This window comes from Ipomoea nil, unplaced genomic scaffold (assembly GCF_001879475.1).
Source record: "Ipomoea nil cultivar Tokyo-kokei standard unplaced genomic scaffold, Asagao_1.1 scaffold2957, whole genome shotgun sequence".
NCBI lineage: Eukaryota > Viridiplantae > Streptophyta > Magnoliopsida > Solanales > Convolvulaceae > Ipomoea > Ipomoea nil.
The window spans coordinates 2,715,880-2,738,755 of NW_017619385.1; the positions used below are offsets into that span (position 1 = coordinate 2,715,880).

A 22,876-nucleotide genomic window follows, 5' to 3' on the forward strand; every position below is an offset into this window, starting at 1 on the left:
GCACGTTTGATTTCAAGCTATCATAATCCTCATTTAGACCTTGCAAAAAAAAAAAAAAAAAAAAAAAAAAAAAAAAAAAAAGAATTACCTTATCCACTTCTGATGACTTCAACGAGATCACATGAGCATTTTGGAGTGCATTTGCAAAGAGGAATCCGCCTTAGATTATTCATCTGCTCCCATAAGGTTCTACTCTTAGTATAGTATTTGTTGATGGAGAGAGGTCCCTGTTTAAGGCTATAGATCTCACTCTGTAAGATAGAGATACGTTGTGCATCTCTTTGTGAGAAGCGTCTTCGTAGATCCTCCCAGATGTCTCCCGGTTTGTTGAAGTGCATCACACTATGCACTATGGATGGATCCAGTGAGTTGAAAATCCAAGAACAGATCATTAAGTTGCATCTCTTCCAAGCCGCATAATGTGGATGTTCTCTGCTCGGTAGTGCAGTACTTCCATCAACCAGCGTCCATTTGTTTTTGACTTCTAATGCAATCTGCATAGACACACTCCAAGTGCCATAGTTCGTGCTCCCTGTTAATGGAGGAGTCACAAGAACCGTCGATGGACTGTCATTGGCGTTGAGGAAGAGAGGATCCTCTAGATCCCCAGTGTTGTAGTTCCTTTGATTCTGTGAAGCTGTGTTCCCCTGCGGAACATCCTGAGGAACTGCGACACGAGGCTGATCAACCAGCGTAGTGCCGTGATTGGAATCGCCGGTGACAACGGCTGCGTAATTGCGCCATGGCTCCGGTACCATGACGGGAGCTTTACAGGTGGAATCGAGAAGATGAAAAGAATATTTTATTATTATGTTCTTTTGTTACAAAGATCACCAGTAACCTCAACATATATATAATGAAGATAAAAGTAGTGTAACTGCCCAAGATAAGGAAAGAGCCCAAGATAAGGCAAGAACATAAAAGTGACTGCTAGAATTTAGGAATGAATTTCTGCATGATTTGTGGAATCTAATACATAACTTAGAATTTAGAATGCATAAGATTAGACCGTCAGGTGCATAACTTTAAAACTTAAGATGCATAAGTTTAGATCAATAGATGTATAACTTTAAAATGTTATCTTTGTACTATAAGGTACATTGCAATGTAATGTGCATAGAGTTTAGTAGCCTACGAGAGCATATATTTTATAATTTTAATCATTAGGCGCATAACTTTGTTGCTTTAGGTGCATATCTTTGGAACTTTCAGTGCATAATTTTCAACCTTTAGGGGGGGCGTTTGGTTCAGGTCATCTTAGCTTACCTAGGTAATCTGAGTTTGATAATGTTATATTACCTTGTTTGGTTCAATTTATGAGATTATCAGGTAATGTTATAATACCTGAAAGCTGATGTGGCGGTAATGTTTCAAGGTAATGTGATTACCCCCATTTTTTTTTAGGTAATCTTAGATTACCTTGAATTATTCCAACTTTGCCCTTGTTAACTAATCCTAATAATAATAATAATAATAATAATAATAATAATAATAATAATAATAATAATGATGATGATGATGATGATGATGATGATGAAATTAATATATATTTATATAATCAAATATACATATGTGTATATTTATATATTTAGTTTTTTTAATATTTAAGCTTTGATATACATTCATAGATATAAATACATACACAGACATAATATATATATATATATATATATATATATATATATATATATATATATATATATATATATATATATATATAGAATTACGTTCTGGTGCGGTTAGAGTGCTCAGGTGCGGTTGTGCGGTTTAATCTGGGCCATTCATCTCGCTTAAATCAACGTCCAGGATTACCAAAATTAAAAAAAAAAATGCGGTGGCAATTTTGTAATTTTTGAATCTAGGTCAAAATTAATGTGAGCGGTTCTGTGATTAATGTGCGTGAGTTTTGTATATAAGATGCGTGAGTCTTGTGCATAAGGTGCGTGAGTTTTGTGCTTAATATGCGTGGAGTTGCGTTTAATGTGAGTAGTTGGTAAAACTTAAAGTGTGGGATTTTGTGTTTAAGGTGCGTGAGATTTATTCTTAATATGAGTGGAGTTTGTGCTTAATTTGCGTAGGGTTTGTGTTTAATGTGTGAGAGGTTAGTGATTAATGTCGGTAATTGTTGAAACTTAAAGTCTGTGAGTTAATACTTAAAGTGCGTGGGTTTTGTGCTTAATGTACGTGAGATTGTGCTTAATGTGCGTGAGTTTTGTACTTAATGTGCGTGAGTTTGTGTTTAATGTCAGTAGTTGTTGAAACTTAAGTCTGTGAGTTAATACTTAAATGCATGGGTTTTGTGCTTAATGTGCGTGAGATTGTGCTTAATGTGCGTGGGTTTTGTACTTAATGTGCGTGAGTTTGTGCTTAAGATCTAACACTTAAAGGTGCGTGGCTTTCTTCCAGACACGCGTTTTTTTTTTTTTAAATTTTCATTGATTTGAGCCGTTGATCTAGATTTGATCAACAACTCAAATATAACCGCACAACCGCACGGGAAGTTATACCCGCACATGAACCATTCCATGGAAGTTATATATATGTTATTGGGGACATTATTGTAAATTGATCCATATAACTTAAAATATAATCCTGAACCAAACAAGGTCATATTATATTACACCATCCAAACCAAACACAAGTAATCTTATATTCTCAAAATCTCACATTACATTCTAGGAGGTAATCCTATTACCTGGGATAATCCAAGATTCTGTGACCAAACACCCCCTTAGGTGCATAACATTGAACTTAATATGTATAACTTTGAAAACTAAATAGAGAAATGAGTACATAACTCTAGGAAGCATTTTTCTTTCTTCTTCTTTTTTTTTTTTTTAAATTTTATTCCTTAATTTAAAAAGAGTATCAATTCTATTTATTAATAATCTAATTTTTAAGTTCGTATTAATATTTTTAAATTTTTATTTTGATTTTTTTTAATATTGTCATTATATTAAGATAAATTGTCCATTTTTGAATTTTTAAAACATTTATTCCCATTATAAAATTATACACAACCAAACATAAATATTAGTAATCATTTCAATCCACCCTACTACCAAACTTGTAAAATACTTTTACCAAACTCATTACCATAAAGGTTTGCAAAATACTTTTACCAAACTCATTACCATAAAGGGTATTAGCGAACAAGCAAACTACTTGTATTTGTGTTCAGTAAGCATTGTAATAAACATAACAAACAAAATTTAGAACTCAAAACAAAGTCCGAACAATTGTAAGCTCATTTGCTAAGCAATCGCGAACAAGCTCATTTGTATATATATATAACAAATTGTGATCATAAACATGTGCATTTGTTTGTTTATTAAGTATTCATTAACATATTCATAAACGTGTTTGCTAATGAACAAGTTTGCGAACGTTAACAAACACGTTCGCAAACGTGTTCATTAACATTAACGAAAACGTTCGTGAATGTATTCGCAAACGTTAGCAAACACTAATAAACACTTAATAAACGAACACTAACAGGATTTTCAAAACCTTAACAAACAAACACGAACAACCTCTATCCGTTTATTATGTTCGTCTCATTAACAGCCCTAATTACCATTACCAAGTATTTGATACCCTTTCCAATTCCAATTCACATATGCAAACCAAACACACCCTAAATTTAACTCATCAAAACAGGGAAAACCATTAAAACACCAAAAAAAAAAAAAAAAAAAAACTTCTCCAGTGAAGTGTTCAAAAGGCTGAACTAATAGAAAACAATGTAAGCATGCACTAAATCTACATTCATCCAAAATGAAATTATCTTATGCATCCTTAAGAAATCCCATACGGCTTCCACTAATGAGCAAGGGCAATTCTTCCAGCAACTTGGTCAAGATCTCGCTGACCATTAGATGTGATTCTCCTTCCGCTATCAAAGGACACGAAAACAGCCAGAAAAATCAACACATAATAAGTAAATTATAAATGGCGAAAATAAAATTTAAAAAAATTTAAAAAAAATCTACTTGCTCCAAATCTTTTCCAATATAGGTTGCTTCTGATAAGTGTCCGAGCACTAGCTCATATTCATTTACAAGTTAATTAGATGAAACTGCATCATTTGGGACACTACTTGATACACCAATTTGGACATTTGGGGCATTTAGTATAGGGTATTACCCTAAAGAATATTAAAATATAAGGGATACTTTGGGCGATATGAGCTAAAATGCAATGCAGATTTGAACATTTTCAATATGAAGTTCAAAAATATGCTTTTAGATTTTAGCCTCCATATTCTATGTTATTATACTCTCTTACAGAAAATTTAGAAGGACATGTGTGTACTCCATAGAAGAACACCACCCCCACCCCCCGCCCCCAAAAAAATAAAAAAATAAAAATTGACACCCATCAAATCATTATTAGAAAAAGATTATGTTACTGAAATGGTACTTTAGACTATAAGAGGAAGACAAAAGACAAGGAAGCCTACCCCTTTGGGTCAAAATCAATGATGTTCATTCCCTGCAATTGCTGGAGTATGTGACGTGCAACGGCACCACTACTCTTACAGAAGTGGGGTGGAGCGCTGCCATTCCTCTTGCTGCCGCCATAAATTCTCTGAAAACCGCCAACGCCAATACCTCCTCTGAGGTAAATCTTCCTTGCCATAGAAGCTGTCAATAGTTCAGGGAAAAACAATCAACTCCTGAAAGGAAGAGAAGCAAATAGATATAGAGGGAGATGTTGTCAGTACTAACCAGCTCTGATGTAGTACCAGTCAGGATCATATGGTGCAAGCTCTTTCAGCCTTCCTGTTTTGACAATGTCAGTCCATTCAGGAAGCTCCATCTGGAAGAGAAACATTTATACTCCATCAGCAACAATCACACAACGAATATTATGCAAGGCAATAATGGAATTCAAGTTATACACTACTCTTCTTAAAAAAAACATATGATATTTAGTGCAGTTAATTCCATCTGCAGTTGTTATATGCAAACTCAGGAAGCTCCGTTTAAATTATAGAAAGAAAAAAAAAAACTTTGGGAAATTCCACAGACACAAGGGGCCAAAATCAACTATGTGCTACAACTTAGAAACATGACTATCAAATACCATAGGATAGATAATTTCACCTTTAAGCTCATAATGTCATATTCAAGTACCACAAAAGCCAGAAATTGAATATGGTAAATGGAACATGGCTATCAATCAAAATACTCATATTCATATAAAAAACTGACACACACACACATATACATGTATAAGAACATTCACAGATACAGAAGTCGTTGCAGGCATAAATAGGTTTATCTCCCAGACTCCCACCACAACAAAAATCCAGTTGAAATCAAGAAGCCAAACAAAGGTTCAAATCCAAATTATATTGCCAACTTGCATTTGACAATATTCATAATTGTAGTATCGATTTCTAAATTCGTGCAATAACCACATAAGTTTTGCATCCAAAACTAAAAAGAGTCGATCACAATTATATATCAATTCAAATTATATAATAAATTATAGAAATTACAGATATCAAGCACATTCGTACATCCGCATTATACGCGCGCGCACGAATATTATATAGTACTCGAATAAAACGTTAAGCGAACCTTGCCGGAGCGTTTGAGGTGAGAAGCGTAAGCTTTGACGAAGTCATGAGGCGAAACATCCTTGACAGTTCTAGCCGCCTCCATTTTCCGGTAGTTTTTGTGCTGCTACGGCGGTGGATCTCTCTGCTGCTGCAAAGGGAATGAGAGAAAATCAGAAATCGACTTTAGGGTTTAACTTTAAAGCTGCTTATTTAATATTTGCATTTAACTGGGCCTCGGCCATTGATGGGCTTCCAGTGTTTTAGGAGAAGCCCAACATAAGAAAAGTCAATCCTTATACCATCCAATTATTATAGTCTGTACCATAGTTCACACCAGCTATGTAGATCATATTTTGTATACTGTAAATTAATATATATTCAGTACAAAAATAATGTACATTTAGTACAAAACTAATATACATTATAATCAGGGGATGTACATTATTTATGTACTGAGTATACATTATATTATATAATGTACATTCAGTACAAGAATAATGTAGATTTAGTATATTAAAAATATACTTTTTGTTATGGTCCATACAACACTGTGTGGATCATAATTTGCCTATACCATCCATCTAGTTGTTATGCTGTGCAACCATGTGCACCATGCATAATGCACACAGTTGCAAAAACGACGTCGTTTTGACGTCTGGATATTTAGTTCATTCATTCTGGATATATAGTTCAAATTATGCACAACATAACACCGTTGACGGAAATCGAAACAGATTTTTTTTCATTCATGTTGGATATTTAGTTCATTCATTCTAGATATATAGTTCAAAATATTCACAACATAATGTTGTTGACAGGAATCGAAACTGATTTTTTTTTTTTAAGTCGGACGCGAGTTTTTAGTCAAAACGACATCGTTTTTGCAACCGTGTGCACAACATAATTTGCCCCATCCATCGTTATATCGTGGACCATGGTCCTATACGACGTCATTTTGAACTTTAATTTTAACGGCGATCGTTTATTGTTCAGTTCGCGTTACAGAAGTTTTTTTTTTTTTTAATGGTAAAGCATGTGTATGTATATCGTGTTATGTGTTTTTCAGTTTTTGTACACTATGTTATGCAATTTTGTACATTAAAGCATAAGGATTCTGTACATGGAATTGATTAGTAGTTGTATAACACAAAATATATTGTGTCTTATTTTACAAATTTATGTCTTGTATTATGAAATTATGTGCCTATAGGACATAAATTATTTACATAAGTTAGATCTGAGAATAAGTAACATAGAAAACATGTGTATGTATTTCGTAGTAAAATAGAAAACATGTGTATGTATATCGTATTATGCGTTTCTGTACATTATTATGTACATTAAACGTAAGGATTCTGCACCTGAAATTAATTAGTAGTTGTATAACACAAAATATATTATGTCTTATTTTACAAATTTATGTCTTGTATTACGAAATTATGTGCCAATAAGACATAAATTATTTACATAAATCAAATTTGAGAATTAGTAGAATAAAAAATATGTGTATGTATCTCATGTTATGTGTTTTTGTACATTATGTTATGCAATTTTATACATTAAGCATAAGGATTATGTACCTAAAATAAATTAAAATTTGTGTTGAAACATGAGAAACGAAAAGTTATGGAGTCTGTTAAAACTTAAACATCAAATGACTTTGTTTTGATCCAAAGTCCACAATGCTATGTGGACCCTGGTCTACAATATAATTGCCTTATACCATGGGCAAATTTTACCGTCGACCATGGTCTATGTGGCAGCATGGACCATGAAGTATGTATCATTTTAATTAAACTTCTGTTTTATTTGACAATATTGCTATGTTTTTTAGTTTCATTTTTCATCCAAACTAATTTCATTATAGCAATACTAAAGTATCATTTTAATTCTACTCTAGCCACAAAATTGTCCCTCCAAAGTGTGAATGCATTTTGATAGAAACAATATTAGCAAGTATGAATGCATTAATTGTGTGGGTAGATGTATTTATACATATTTTTATGAAGTTATTATGTGTATTTATATTTTATAAATTATATTTTATTATTATATCTCTATCTCTATATATTAAAGCATAATGAAGTATGGAAAAAAAGTTTATTGTGTTCAAATTTATTGGTAAAGGTTTATATTTAATATAATTTGTGTATATATTCATTTAAACCTCAATTATAATTAATTTGACTCCACATATATAAAGAGGAGAAAGTATATATAATTTTTTTTTTGAATGCTACTGGCTCTATTACAATGTAGTAATTGTTCATATACTTTCTCGACCAAACACAAAGAACCAATAACGCCTCCAATAAGGCTCAAACTCACAATCTTCCAAATGGAAGTCCAACCCGGGTACCATTAGACCACAAAGTCTTGATATATATAAAATAAATATAGTTCCAACATAAATAATCTTTTTCAAATGAATAAGTTTTTGGTGGAGATTTTCAACAAATATCACATGTTATTTATTTACAAGTCTTATTTAAATACGTTAGTTATATAATTAAAGTAGTTATTTCAAATTCAAATTCCTTTCAAAAAAAAAATTCAAATTCAAATAATAATACAATAAACAATAAACTTTAAAATCAACATAATAATAACATAATTAAACTTTTAAAGGACTATGTGGTCTAATGGTATCCGGGTTGGACTTCCATTTGGAAGGTTGTAAGTTCGAGCCTCAGTGGAGGTGTTATTAGCTCTTTGTGTTTCAGTAGGTTGAGAAAGTATATGAACAGATACTACAATGTAATAGAGCTAGTAGCATTCAAAAAAAAAAAAAAACTTTTAAAAGTATTAAATATTACATTGTATAGTTATACTTACATTTTTAATGAAACTAATTCTGAGCTCAAGAACTCAAGTACGTTTTTCTGTTTCTACAACCATTATTTTTTTTGCTAATTCAGAGGATGTCAAAAATTTAATTGGTAAATTTGTTAAATTAATAATAGATCGTGCATTGCACGGGATAATTATTAGTATACATTATTGCTTGATCTCTATTTTATTGTTTCATTTTCCACCCACACTAGTTTAATTATAGTAATATTGAAATATTATTTTAATTGCACTTCAGGGCATTTGACATATTAGTAATAAGATTCTTTTTTTTTTTTAATTAGGGAATGGAATTTTAAATTGAAAGGATAATCAAATCTCATAGTTTGGTTTTAATCAAATCTAATAGTTAGTGTCAACCAAACACTAACTATGATTTTGATTCTCATTCATAGTGTGTAAGCCCATGAACCAAACACACCCTAAGTATTATCAAGAAAGGTTGAAGATGAAACATTAAAGTTTCATACAAAATCATCAAGTCACTTGTGGTCCACTAGTATCTGGTTTGACTCCTTATGTGGGAGGTTTAGTGCTCGAGGGCGAATATTGTGTATATGTGGGTGTCCCCTTCTTTTGTAATAAAAAACAAAGTTCCATACAAAATCAGCTACTATATATAGACATACTATATCAACGAACCTTCTCGGCAAGCTACATTGTTTGTACTCCAGTAGTGATACATGATAAAAATAATATTAAATTTTATCATTAAATATTTTGAGTATCATTGATTTTTGAAATAAACATTGAGTTGTTAAGTCTGTCCATACTTGATATTGTACATATTCATTGGATCAGGATGTTTTTTTAAATAAAGTCAGGAATCTCTTAAATGGAAACGTACTAATTTTTGGGTAATTATATTCATGAATGAAGTTTTCCAACGTAGCTTATACCTTTATTGCAAAGCTATGCTACGCTATAGAAAAATGTTTTATAATTACGTGGCACATGATATATATATATATATATATATATACTTGTTTTAAATATATGTTATTGGTTTGAGAGGTTTAGTTTTTTTTTTTTTTTTTTTTTGGTAGAGTTTTTGAGAGGTTTAGTTGATATATATACCTTATTTCTTTACTGATTAAATGGAAATTCCAATTTTTTGAATGCTATTTGCATTTAAACGTGCACAATTGGAAATTCCAATTCCAATTGTATGTATAAGTGGCTGTCTTCGAAAATGACTACTTAGTTGAATAAATATGTATAACCCGTATAGGTGGCAGTCTTCGTACCCACTTATACTACTAAATAGTTTTTTACGCGCATTGCGCGATTGAGATAATGCCCAATGTTTTTTTTAAATAAGTAATTTAAAGTATATCAAGGCAAGATTATATTGGAATTGCATGCATAGATAATTGAATGTTGAATTTACGTATTTAAATAGGTAATTCTAAGTTTACAAATGCAAAATAATATAGTCAAGATTATATTGATTATAATTGTCAATAAAATAATTGTATAAGTATGGTTGAAACCAAATACGGGACATAAGGGAGAACAAATAAAGATTAAGGCATAAAATATTAAGTATATACTAATGTTGAAGAGCTAACGGCGGATTGCCAAACAAGGACATTGCGAGGTAATTTCCCCCTTTAATTTGTTGTGTGATTTGAATACTCTTTTTGTCAATAAATCCCCAAGTAGTTAATATGATAAGCTTAATTTTTTTTCTTTTTAAAACAATTATTATTATTATTATTATTATTATTATTATTATTATTATTATTATTATTATTATTATTATTATTATTATTATTATTATTATTATTATTATTATACCCTTATGTCATTTTACATGTTAATCTAAATAGCTAATTTTTTCAAATATCTTTTTACCAATCGTTGATATAATTCACTGGTTAAATCCGCTAATATAATTCGCTAACGCTATCCGCTAAATGCTGATTGTCATACAAGGACATTGCGAGGTAGTTCTCACTTCAATTTGTTGTGTGATTTGAATAATCTCTTTGTCAACAAATCCCTAAAGTAGTTAATATGATTGGCTTTATTAATTTTTTAAAAAAAAATTCATGGTATTTAATAAAATACTTGGTAAATAAATATATAGCATTATTTTGTATAATAACTTTGATATTTAATTAAAAAATAGTACACAAAAAAATAATAGACAATCATATTCATTAAGGATAAATTAGAAAATATTAAGGAAAAATTAAAATCTGATCAATCTGAGCCATTCATCTGATTAAAAAATTTGACCGCCATTTTTTCTACCCATTATAGGCCTAACTCTTTTGGTCTCTTATTAGTATAGTAGATATATACATTAAACTAGTTTTTTACGCGCATTGCGCGATTGGGATAATGTCCAATTTTTTATTTTTATTTTTAAATAAGTACTTTAAAGTATATCAATGCAATATTATATTGGAATTGTTCATGCATAGATAATTGAATGTTGAATTTGCGTATTTAAATAGGTAATTCTAAGTTTACAAATGCAAGATAATATATTCAAGACTGATTATAATTGTCAATAAAATAATTGTATAGGAATGGTTGAAACCAAATACGGGACATAAGGGAGAGCAAATAAAAATTATGGCATAAAATATTAAATATATACTAATATTGAAGAACTAATTGCTGATTGCCAAACAAGGACATGACGAGGTAGTTTCCACTTCAATTTTTTATGTGATTTGAATACTCTTTTTGTCAATCGCCCAAGTAGTTAATATGATTGGCTTAATTATATATTTTTTAATTTTTTAAACAATTATTATTATTATTATTATTATTATTTTATTATTATATGTATACCCTCAGGTCATTTTGCATGTTAATCTAAACAACTAATTTGTTCAAATATCTTTTTACCAACCGTTGATATAATTCGGTGGATAAATCCGCTAATATAATCCGCTAACGCAAACCGCTAAAAAAAATAAATTTATTGATAATTAATAATTTTTTTAATAAAGACATTGTAGTGACAATGTAGCGAATATAATCAATTGATGAATTTGAATCTAAAAATTTTTTACATTGGAGAAAAATAAAGGAAATATAACTAATAAAATTATTTCTCTTAATTAGTTTATTGATAATTAATAATTTGTTTAATAAAGACATTGTAGTGACAATGTAGCGAATATAATCAATTGATGAATTTGAATGTAAATAATTTTTATATTGGAGAAAAATAAAGACAATATAACTAATGAAATTATTTCTCTTATTTAATTTATTGATAATGAATAATTTTTATTTGCATAAAAACATTGTAGACACATAATTCTAAATATATTAAAAAAAATGTATATGTATTATTTTTTGTTGTAGCTACTAAATTATTATTTAATTTAATAAGAGTAAAATAGAGTACTAATTATGCAAATTTTGATTAGGATGAGGTTCGAACCTAAGACCTTTATTATTGAAATCAATGAGTAAGTTGACGATGAACTAACAGAAATTAACGGGAAAGATAAATTTAACGGAAAAGTTAACGAATAATCATATTCATTAAGGATAAATTAGGAAATCTTAAGAAAAAATTTAAATCTGATCAATCTAAGCCATTCATTTGATTAAAAAATTTGACCGCCATTTTTTCTACCTATTATAGCCAAACTCTCTTGGGCTCTTATTAGTATAGTAGATATGTATTAAAGTATATATAGTATGTTTGAGGCAAATTATTGTCTGGACCATAATTCACATAGTATTGTATGAACTATAAAAGAAAGTGTATTTTTAATATATTAAAAGTACATTATTTGTGTATTCAATGTACTTTATATAAAATAATAATTAAATGAACTTTTTCTGATTATAAAGTACATTTTTAATATACTAAAAGTACATTATTTCTTAACTAAATCTACATTATTTTATAATATATAAAATATGTTCCACACAACTTGTGTGGACCATAATCCACACAATAATGATTATAGGTATGAAGTCTTCGAACAAAACTAACCGATAATTGAAGGATTCCTTTCTCTCTCTAGCTTCATGTTCCTCTGAGTGATTCAAATTTCGAAAGCATAGTTTTCCGATTATTCATCGACTATCATACGATAAGTGAATCCTCTCTGCCTATCGAATTAATCGAAGTTTCGAATCCTAACCCTAATTTATATATATATATATATATATATATATATATATATATATTATTTCACAATTCTTATTTATTATTTTATTTATATGATTTAATAATTTTAATTTCAGAATAATATATTCAAGAATTTGTTTCTTAATTAATTATTTTTCATAGAGTTTCTAAATAAATTCTTATTTTTTTCCTTAGGATTTTATAATTGACATATATGATCTAAGAAATGGGGATGCCATTTATTCTAAATTAATAGATGTTCTGGTGTAAGATGACCCTAAAAGAGATTTATCAATATATAAAGGTCCTAAAGAAAAATTCTCTAGAAGATTTTCGTCAGCATTTTACATGCCAAATAAAGAGAAGTGTGATCAAAATTGGCTTGTATATTTCAAAGAACTTGACAAGGTGTTTCATTTTTGTTGCAAGATTTTCAAAAGTTTGGTGGATGATTTTGCATTTAAACGTGTACGACGTATGTCACTTTTTAAATGAAATTTTAGATGTATTTTTTTATACAATATTTATATTTTGAATTTCTGACCCAACTTTTTGAACAACTATTACTCATATAAAAAAATTATTTAAAAAAGAGGCTCAAATTAACATATTGCACAAGACCCCAAGTTTTATTGGAACGGCTCTAAATGGCTTGATTGTACTTTTGATCACTTTGTAGATGACAATTTTAAAAATATATTATTTTTGCTAGATTTAATTTGGGACACATAGAGGAGCTATTATTAGCTATGAAAGTACTAACTTTATGTATACGGCTTTTACAAATCTTTTGAAAAAAATATGGCATTACTTATAGGGTGACTACTCCCTAATTCTCACAGACTTTTGTGTAAATAGAGGCGAGTAATAAACACATAAATATAATCTTGAAAATGATTATTAATCCTTCACGTAAAGATTGTAACATCATGTCTAATAATGTGTTTGGTTTGTGTAAAATGAGAAAATTGAATGAAATTAGAAATGAGGCTTATGGAAATGAAAAAAATCTATAAAAAGCACACTAAGTATTATCAAGAAAGGTGGAAGATGAAACATTAAAGTTCATACAAAATCACTTGCTATATATTTGTATATGATTGGAGAAATTTTGGATTGTCAGGGGCTAATTATACTTTTTGTTTGGGTTCAATGGCATGGTTTCACTTTCGATCAGTTCAATGGAAATTTTGAAAATACATTATTTTTGCTAGATACGAGACATCTAGAGGTATTATTAGTTGTGAAAGTAATCACTTTATGTAATACGGCTTTCGCAAGTCTCTTAGCTTGAAGAAATGTGGCATTGTTCACGGGATGATTATTCCTTAATCCACACAGACTATTGTGTAAGTAGAGGTGAATAATAAATAGATAAATATAATTTTAGAGAAGCTAAGGACGTCTAAGAACTAAAACATTAAAACCTACCATTCAATCCATCAAACAAACAACTCCCTAATAAAATATTAAATTCATAACATTCATCAAATTATAAAATAATATTCACTTTGTGGTAAGGGTCTGTACCTAAAATAATAAAATGTTTCTCATGTTATGCAATTTTGGTACATTAGGTGTAAGGATCTGTACCAAAAATAAATTAATATTTGTGTTGAAACATGAAAAACAGAAAATTACGGAGTCTGTTAAAACTTAAACATCAAACCACTTCATTTTGATCCTGGGTCCACAATGCTATGTGAACCCTGGTCTACGATATAAACTGCCTTATACCATGGGCAAATTTTACCGTGGACGATGCATGGTCTATGTGGGAGCGTGGATCATGAAGTATATATGTATCATTTTAATTACACTTTTGTTTTATTTGACAATATTGCTATGTTTTTTAGTTTCATTTTCCATCCAAACTAATTTCATTATTAGCAATACTAAAGTATCATTTTAATTCTATTATAGTTTCATTTGATAATATACATTATTGCTTGAACTCTATTTTATTGTTTCATTTTCCACACACAGTAGTTTAATTATAGTAATATTGAAATATTATATATTTTAATTGCACTTCATGTCACTTGACATATTAGTAATAAGATAATATTCTTTTTTAATTAAGGAATGGAGTTTTAAATTAAAGGGCTAATCGTCAAGCACCTTGTGGTCAGATGACATGGAGTGACCTCTCTCAAGTGGGAGGTCATGAGATTGAACCTCAGGCATTGTTGACTCAGTAGCATTCAAAATTATACTTTTTGTTTGGGTTCACAGTAGCATTCAAAATTATACTTTTTGTTTGGGTTCAATGGCATGTTTGCACTTTCGATCAGTTCAATGGCAAATTTGAAAATATATTATTTTTGCTAGATTTGAGACCCTTAGACCTATTATTAGTTATGAAAGTACTCACTTTATGTAATAACGTTTTTGCAATCCTCTTGAAGAAATATGAAATTAATGAGTTAAACTAATTGACCCATTAAAACACGAAATATAACCAGGCCTGCAGAAAACTGCAGGATGCTAAAGGCCTCTCTAATCTTTCCCAACTTAATTGATATACTATACACAGTAATGGTTCGACAAGCTAGGGCTCAAACAGCTAGTATCCAAAGTCCTAGTCAAGCATGCCACTGACCATATCCATCAAACTAAGGAAAGGAACTCATCATCATAATAATGACTTAAAAGAGGCCGGATCCGATCCAATAAACAAACCAACACTGCTAATTAAAGACTAAGTGACCAGAAAAAGAAATCACCGTACCAGAAGGCATATGGAAATCAAAGAAGAAAACACCAAAGTCTTTAATTTGCACTGAAAGATCAGAATAAGAAACAACTGACCGATCATCCAAGACATGTTAAGGGTATAGGAATGAGGCTTATAAAAAATTGAATAAAATTAGAAATGAGGCTTATAAAAAATACAAAAAACTTATAAAACCCTATACATAATATAACAGGTCAAACCGTTAAACAGTAAGATTAAAGTTTGTTATAAAATCGCAGCTGAACCTTTTATTAAGGCTGCCTACGTACTCCAGATTATGTCTGGGATCAAGGCGCACGTAGTTCTTGAGTACATACATGGATGGATTGAATGGATCAAACGTGTACAGGTTTTGAATATAAAGAGTAGTTTGGCTTGAGGTTCTGGTTTTTCTTCTTCAACCCCTTCATTTTTGCAAGCAACCTTTGTCGGACATCACCGTCGACGTCCTTACTACAACGAGCAATTAGATTTTTGTTGGAATGATGAATCTTAATACTCTTCTTGGCTTTCTTCACCGTATCTTTGCTCCAACTTCCTCTTCGTGGCTTCCAGTTTGATTGAGTAATTGTGTGAAGACGATGCAGGAACTACTTGGTGGTCTTCAATCTGCTCTTTCTTCAACTTGAGAATGATCTTGAGTTTCGGTGCGCCAATCTTGGGGTTCGGCAAACCCAATTCTTCTTCCATGCCCAAACATGCAGATGATGATTCCACGTCCATAGCTGATCGAAGTGCTGATCGATATGATCCAGAATATAATAATGAATGAACGAATGGTTATAGTATAGGGACCTAGTATAGTATATATGTTTTCTTTTATATACTTACTTCGGAAATGAGAGAATATAAGTTTTTTTTTTTTGAAAATGAGAGAATATAAGTTAGTTGTACGTGAATCCTTGTTCAATAATGAAAAAGGATTTTTTAATTTTAATTACTAGCTTGGTGCTTAAGCTTAATTTAACATTATCACTTTAAAATTATTTACTTGTTCAATAAGTATATATTAATGAATCAAATATGAACCACCCTAAAAAACCTAGCTATGAACCAATCTCAATCTTAAATCTAAAAAAAAAAAAAAAAAAATCTTAGTGCTCATGCACATTAACAATTGCACCAAAAATAAATAAATAAATATAGATTAGAGATACCCAAAATTCAAAACAACCCTAAAATATTAAAATCTTTTAGTTATTATTTTTGGAGTGAATTCCATTTTTGGTCCTACTGTTATTGGGCCGTTTCCAATTTTAGTCCACCTTAATTTTTTTTGCCACTTTATAATTACTATTATTGAATGTGTTCCAATTTTAATCCCACTGTTAGTATTTCCATCAAGAGGCCGTGTAATCTAGGGGTATTTTGACATTTCTTCTCATCCAAGACTATGTTTGACTAAAGAAATGAGAACATTAAACCTAAAACCTAAGAAACCTCGCCGGCCCATGTCAGAACGAACGAAACGATGTTGCTTTGGCTTCCCATTCTCGTTGTTCGAAGAGCCATCTTCAAATATTGGAGGAGGAGGTCGAAGCGCCTGGATTAAAAGAGAAGAGACAAACATAAAAAGGCCAAAATACCCTTTGATTATACGGCATCTTGACGGAAATATTAACGGTACAGTGGACTAAAAGTGGAACACATTCAATAACAGTGGTTGTAAAGTGGCAAAAAAAATGAAAGTGGATTGAAATCAGAAACGCCCCTATAACAGTAGGACCAAAAATGGAATTCACTCTTATTTTTGGGAGTTATGCATGATTGCATGAGTAGTATTTTTGGTATATTGAGATTCTTCCACCTTTGTTTCATACGTCATTCTCTAATGTCGACATTGTGTCATTTCAGTAGACACGAACACGTCTCTATGCTCCGGCGAGATAGGTTAGTTCAGTTTTTCTGATAAGCGGCAATTTTTATGGCATTCGAGTCTATTTACATTGGTATGTAACAATATGCACTTCAATCTCTCTCCCTATTTTTGCCTCGAAAATTCTAACCAAGCCTTCATTTACTTATAGCAACTCTACCAATAACGCAAACAATAAACATTGATGTTCCTACATACGCTTTATATAATGATGAAAATCAAAAAGAGTGGAAAGACAGCTATTCTCCTACACTACATGGGGATGTTAGAGTTTTGATTTTGCTATTCTCAATGAGGAGCCTCCGGCTATCACTACACACAGCGCTGAGGCTGCTAAATTGAAGGCACATAGTACGTTCCTTAATAAAATTATGTGGTTGTATATAAATTGAAGGCACATAATTTGTTAACTACAAGCACATATTACATAATATGTTAACTGTACTATAGGTACATAATATGTAGTTAATGTATTATGTGTCTGTAGTTAACAAATTATGTGCATTATTGAATTTAATTATAAGCACATTGTTTTTTTGAAAGGGTAAACTTAATTCATTGAATCATCATCAAGACAGTTTACATGGAAAGAAGGGGGCGTATCAAACCACTCCCCGCAATCTGTCGTAGAAATGGCCTCCCTAGCAACAATGTGGGCCGGTCGATTCGCAGATCGCTTAACAAACCGGAATTCGACATTATTAATCGTAGATACCAATTTTTTAATATCATCCACTAGTAGTCCAAAAGAAGAATAAAACGATGCACAAAAAATAGCATTAAAAAGCAATTGAGAATCTGTTTCAACGTCAACAGAGCCTATTCCCGTACTATTCAGCCAACCAAGCGTTTCTCACATACTCAACGCCTCCGCCTCCTTAACATCATAAACCCCGTTGGCCCTCTCATCCTTCGCCGCAAGGAACCCGACATCATCATGTCTTAGCACCCACCCTAGCCCCATCTGATTATTCTGGTTGTCTGGTGCGACATCTGTGTTCAACTTCACCCGCCCCGATGTGGCTTCATCCACCGGTCCCTCTCCCTGCCAACCTAAGACGCATACACATATACTAGGATCTGCAATGCATTGTAAACCTTGATCTATGAATTATAATACCTGCCAACCTAAGACGCATACACATATACTAGGATCTGCAATGCATTGTAAACCTTGATCTATGAATTATAATATGACGTCCCAACAAAATCTGAATTATCAATAATAATAATAATAATAATAATAATTCCCAACAAAATCTGAATTATCAATAATAATAATAATAATAATAATAATAATAATAATAATAATAATAATAATAATCGGTAAACAAACAAATAACGAAAAAATTGTAGCTGAAAATGATAGTTGAAACACCATTTTTCCAGTGGATTTTGTAATTTACCAGAATGCCCATACCTCCTAGCCTGCCGGTAAGAAGAAATTTCTGGTAGTTTCTAGGCTGTGCTTCACAACTCCAGACTTCTCTTTTAGCTCATATAAAATGACTCCTCAATCGCTATCTCTCTCTAACTCAGAAAACAAAAAGATTTTCAAAATCCCACTGCAAAATCTCATAATCAACTTCGTTCAAGACAAACAGCCGCTTAGATTTTCGCCAAGGAGAAAACCCCACTACCCAATATTCATTCATCGCAATTCGCAAGGTATGTGAACTATCCATTCTGGACAAACTCTATGTAAAAAGTTGTGTTTTTCTTCATTTGATTTTCGAAATTCGGTTTTAGCAAATGTTTCGTTGTTTATGTTGCAATCCCGTTTGGTTAAATCACACAATCAATTTGCAATGTTGGGATGAAATCTGCTGGTCTTATGCAATAATTTCGGTTTCGTTTTTAGCTGGGGAATGATGTTCATGGTTTGTTGTGTCTGCAGGTTTTTGCTTTTAGTGTTTAAAGAAGAGTGATTAGAATGAACCCAGAAAAGTTCACCTACAAGACCAATGAGATCCTTGCCGAGGCTCATGGGCTGGCTATGAATGCAGGGCATGCACAATTTACGCCTCTGCATATAGCCGTGGCCTTGCTGTCAGACCACAATGGAATTTTCCGGCAAGCCATCGTCAATGCCAGTAGCAGCGAGGAAACGGCGAACTCGGTCCAGAGGGTGTTCAATCAAGCAATGAAGAAACTGCCGGCGCAGACCCCACCGCCGGACGAAATCCCGGCCAGCACGTCGCTGATCAAGGTGATCCGGCGAGCACAGGCGCTGCAGAAGGCCCGCCAGGACTCGCATTTGGCAGTTGATCAGTTGATTTTGGGGCTTTTGGAGGATTCTCAGGTCGGAGACCTTTTGAAGGAAGCCGGAATTAGCTCTGCTAGGGTTAAATCGGAGGTAGAGAAGCTGCGAGGAAAGGAAGGGAGGAAAGTGGAGAGTGCTTCTGGAGATTCTACTTTCCAAGCACTGAAAACGTACGGCCGTGATCTGGTGGAGCAGGCCGGAAAACTTGATCCCGTGATCGGTAGAGACGAAGAGATTCGAAGAGTTGTTAGGATCCTTTCGAGGCGAACGAAGAACAATCCGGTCCTCATTGGAGAGCCCGGGGTGGGAAAAACAGCTGTTGTTGAAGGATTAGCACAAAGAATTGTCCGGGGCGATGTCCCGAGTAACCTTGCTGATGTTAAGCTTATAGCATTGGACATGGGAGCACTGGTTGCTGGAGCAAAGTACAGAGGGGAATTCGAGGAAAGGTTGAAAGCTGTGTTGAAGGAAGTAGAAGAAGCAGAAGGGAAAGTGATTCTCTTCATTGACGAGATTCATTTGGTTTTGGGCGCTGGCCGAACCGAGGGGTCTATGGATGCTGCAAACCTCTTCAAGCCAATGCTCGCGAGGGGCCAATTGAGGTGCATTGGCGCCACGACCCTCGAGGAGTATAGGAAATACGTGGAGAAGGATGCAGCGTTCGAGAGGCGATTCCAGCAGGTTTATGTCGCTGAGCCTAGCGTTCCCGACACGATTAGTATCCTTCGGGGGTTGAAGGAGAGGTATGAAGGGCATCATGGTGTTAAGATTCAGGACAGGGCACTTGTGGTTGCAGCACAGCTCTCTTCTAGGTACATCACGGGGCGCCATTTGCCCGATAAGGCTATAGACTTAGTTGATGAGGCTTGTGCCAATGTGAGAGTTCAGCTTGACAGTCAGCCCGAGGAAATTGATAACCTCGAGAGGAAAAGGATTCAGTTGGAAGTAGAACTTCACGCCCTCGAGAAGGAAAAAGACAAAGCTAGTAAAGCTCGGCTTGTTGATGTAAGGAAGGAGCTCGATGATTTAAGGGATAAGCTCCAGCCTCTGATGATGAAATACAACAAGGAAAAGGAAAGGATTGACGAACTCCGTAGTCTCAAAAAGAAGCGGGATGAACTCCAGTATGCTCTGCAAGAAGCCGAGAGGCGGTATGATCTTGCTAGAGCTGCAGATTTGAAATACGGGGCGATTGAAGAGGTGGAAACCGCAATTGCCAAGCTCGAGAATACGGTCTCGAGTGAGGATGCAATGTTAACCGAGACTGTTGGACCTGACCAAATCGCGGAAGTAGTGAGCCGGTGGACTGGAATACCGGTTACGAGGTTGGGTCAGGATCAGAAAGAGAGATTGATTGGGCTTGCTGAGAGATTGCACCAGAGAGTGGTAGGACAGGATCAAGCCGTGAGCGCTGTTGCGGAGGCTGTGTTGAGGTCGAGAGCGGGACTCGGGAGGCCACAACAACCAACTGGCTCATTCCTTTTCTTGGGACCAACCGGTGTTGGGAAGACTGAGCTTGCCAAAGCTCTTGCGGAGCAATTGTTTGATGATGACAAATTGATGATTAGGATTGACATGTCTGAGTATATGGAACAACACTCGGTTGCCAGACTAATTGGAGCCCCACCTGGGTAAGTTCAGCTCCATTTATGACTTTTACAATCAAATATATTGATAGAATCAAACGTTTATCACTAGTCAAAAACTACAGATAGTAGTTAAGACGCAACCACCAGGTGCTGAACTTGGCCGTTCACCGGCCTTCACCTAACATCTAGCCACTAATTGATAGATTTGGTTTATCGGCATCTATCCAACACATATATTTTAACCAATTGTGCTAATAAGCTGATTATCTAATGTGTTCAGCTATGTTGGGCATGAGGAAGGCGGTCAGCTGACAGAAGCTGTAAGGAGACGACCTTACAGCGTAGTCCTTTTCGATGAAGTTGAAAAAGCCCATCCTAGCGTCTTCAACACCTTACTTCAGGTTCTAGACGACGGAAGGCTAACGGATGGACAAGGCCGCACAGTTGATTTCACCAACACTGTTATAATCATGACTTCTAACATCGGAGCAGAGTATCTCCTGAATGGACTCCTGGGCAAATGCAGCATCGAGAGTGCCCGGGAAATGGTGATGCAGCAGGTGCGGAAGCATTTCAAGCCAGAGTTGCTGAACCGGCTGGACGAGATAGTAGTGTTTGATCCTTTATCTCACGAGCAATTGAGGAAAGTGTGCCGGTTCCAGTTGAAAGACGTGGCAGTCCGCCTAGCGGAGAGGGGCATCGCCTTGGGAGTAAGTGAGGCTGCACTGGATGTTGTATTGGCACAAAGCTATGATCCGGTAAGTTTCATTTCATTTCTCATATACTCTTTAAGTCTCTAACTAATTGTGTTCGACGAAATGACTGAATGAACTTTGCTGCCTGCAATGGTGGTTGTAGGTGTACGGGGCTAGGCCGATTAGGAGATGGCTGGAGAAGAAGGTGGTGACTGAATTGTCGAAGATGCTGGTGAAAGAGGAAATCGATGAGAACTCAACTGTGTACATAGATGCTGCATATAACGGGAAAGAGCTGTCGTATAAGGTGGAGAAGAACGGCGGGTTGGTTAACGCCGCCACGGGACAGAAATCTGATATACTGATTGAAGTCCCTACTAGTAATGGCAGTATGAGTGATGCTGCTCGGACTGTTAAGAAGATGAAGATCGAAGAAATAGATGAAGATGAAGAGATGGAAGATTGAAACCCAACCCTAGAAGTTATAATAATATGATGTTTTATAGAGTGTAAATTTTTGTTTGGCCCCAAGGCCTTTAATTTGCTGCATTGTATCGATAACTTTTTGACTTTTTGTTTGTTCATATGGTTGTCATCCCCTGAGTTTTAAAATAACTCCTTTATTTAAATTAAAATAACTTTTTTTACTATTCTGTTTAATTCCACCACCAATGTTAACATGATTTCTTCCCTTTTGACACAACTCCATTCGATCACCAAAAACTCAGTACTGAGATTGTGCGCTATGCACTGCTCACTCAAAACAAAAAACAAAAAACAAAAAAAATACACTGTTTGTCAATTGGGAAAGAGAAGAAATAGTAGGATACCTAGGCTTTGATATCATGTAAATAATTTTATTTAAATTATAAATTTAATTAAATCCTTATGAAACAAGAACATAACCAGAATCTAAATAGCGATATATATTGCAATTTATAATCTAAATATATATCACAAATTTATGATCTTAAAATCTAAATATATATCACAAAGTTATCATCTAGCATCATATAATAAAGTAGCAATATTATTTAGAATATCCTTCATCTCAAATTGACCCTTCAAAAACATAACTTTTCAGAATCAGAATACCATCTGTTTGAGTCGTGTTGATAATTGTACGGTGTTGCGCTGACTATTCTCTAATCCTCACATACTTTTGTATAAATAGTGCTTTTGATTT

General features: G+C 33.3%; 2 protein-coding genes across 3 annotated transcripts; one reads left to right on the plus strand and one right to left on the minus strand.

The window, feature by feature from the left end:
• Positions 1-3,638: 3,638 nt before the first annotated feature.
• On the minus strand, positions 3,639-5,753 carry LOC109162605 (40S ribosomal protein S19-3). The gene is made up of 4 exons (XM_019311286.1): positions 5,589-5,753; positions 4,731-4,821; positions 4,463-4,646; positions 3,639-3,895 (listed from the first exon to the last, which is right to left on the minus strand). The coding sequence occupies exons 1-4, from the start codon at positions 5,670-5,672 to the stop codon at positions 3,823-3,825; spliced, it is 432 nt and encodes a 143-aa protein (XP_019166831.1). The 5' UTR covers positions 5,673-5,753; the 3' UTR covers positions 3,639-3,822.
• Positions 5,754-18,683: 12,930 nt separating this feature from the next.
• LOC109162853 (chaperone protein ClpB1-like) lies at positions 18,684-22,285 on the plus strand. 2 transcript variants are annotated; one of them, XM_019311559.1, is made up of 4 exons: positions 18,684-18,811; positions 19,041-21,037; positions 21,276-21,753; positions 21,854-22,285. In XM_019311559.1, exons 2-4 carry the CDS (start codon positions 19,077-19,079, stop codon positions 22,154-22,156), a joined length of 2,742 nt encoding a protein of 913 aa, XP_019167104.1. In that variant the 5' UTR covers positions 18,684-18,811; positions 19,041-19,076; the 3' UTR covers positions 22,157-22,285. The 2 variants fall into 2 exon arrangements, with proteins under 2 accessions (XP_019167104.1, XP_019167103.1); XM_019311558.1 differs by having other exon boundaries at positions 18,684-18,802; positions 19,039-21,037.
• Positions 22,286-22,876: the final 591 nt, after the last annotated feature.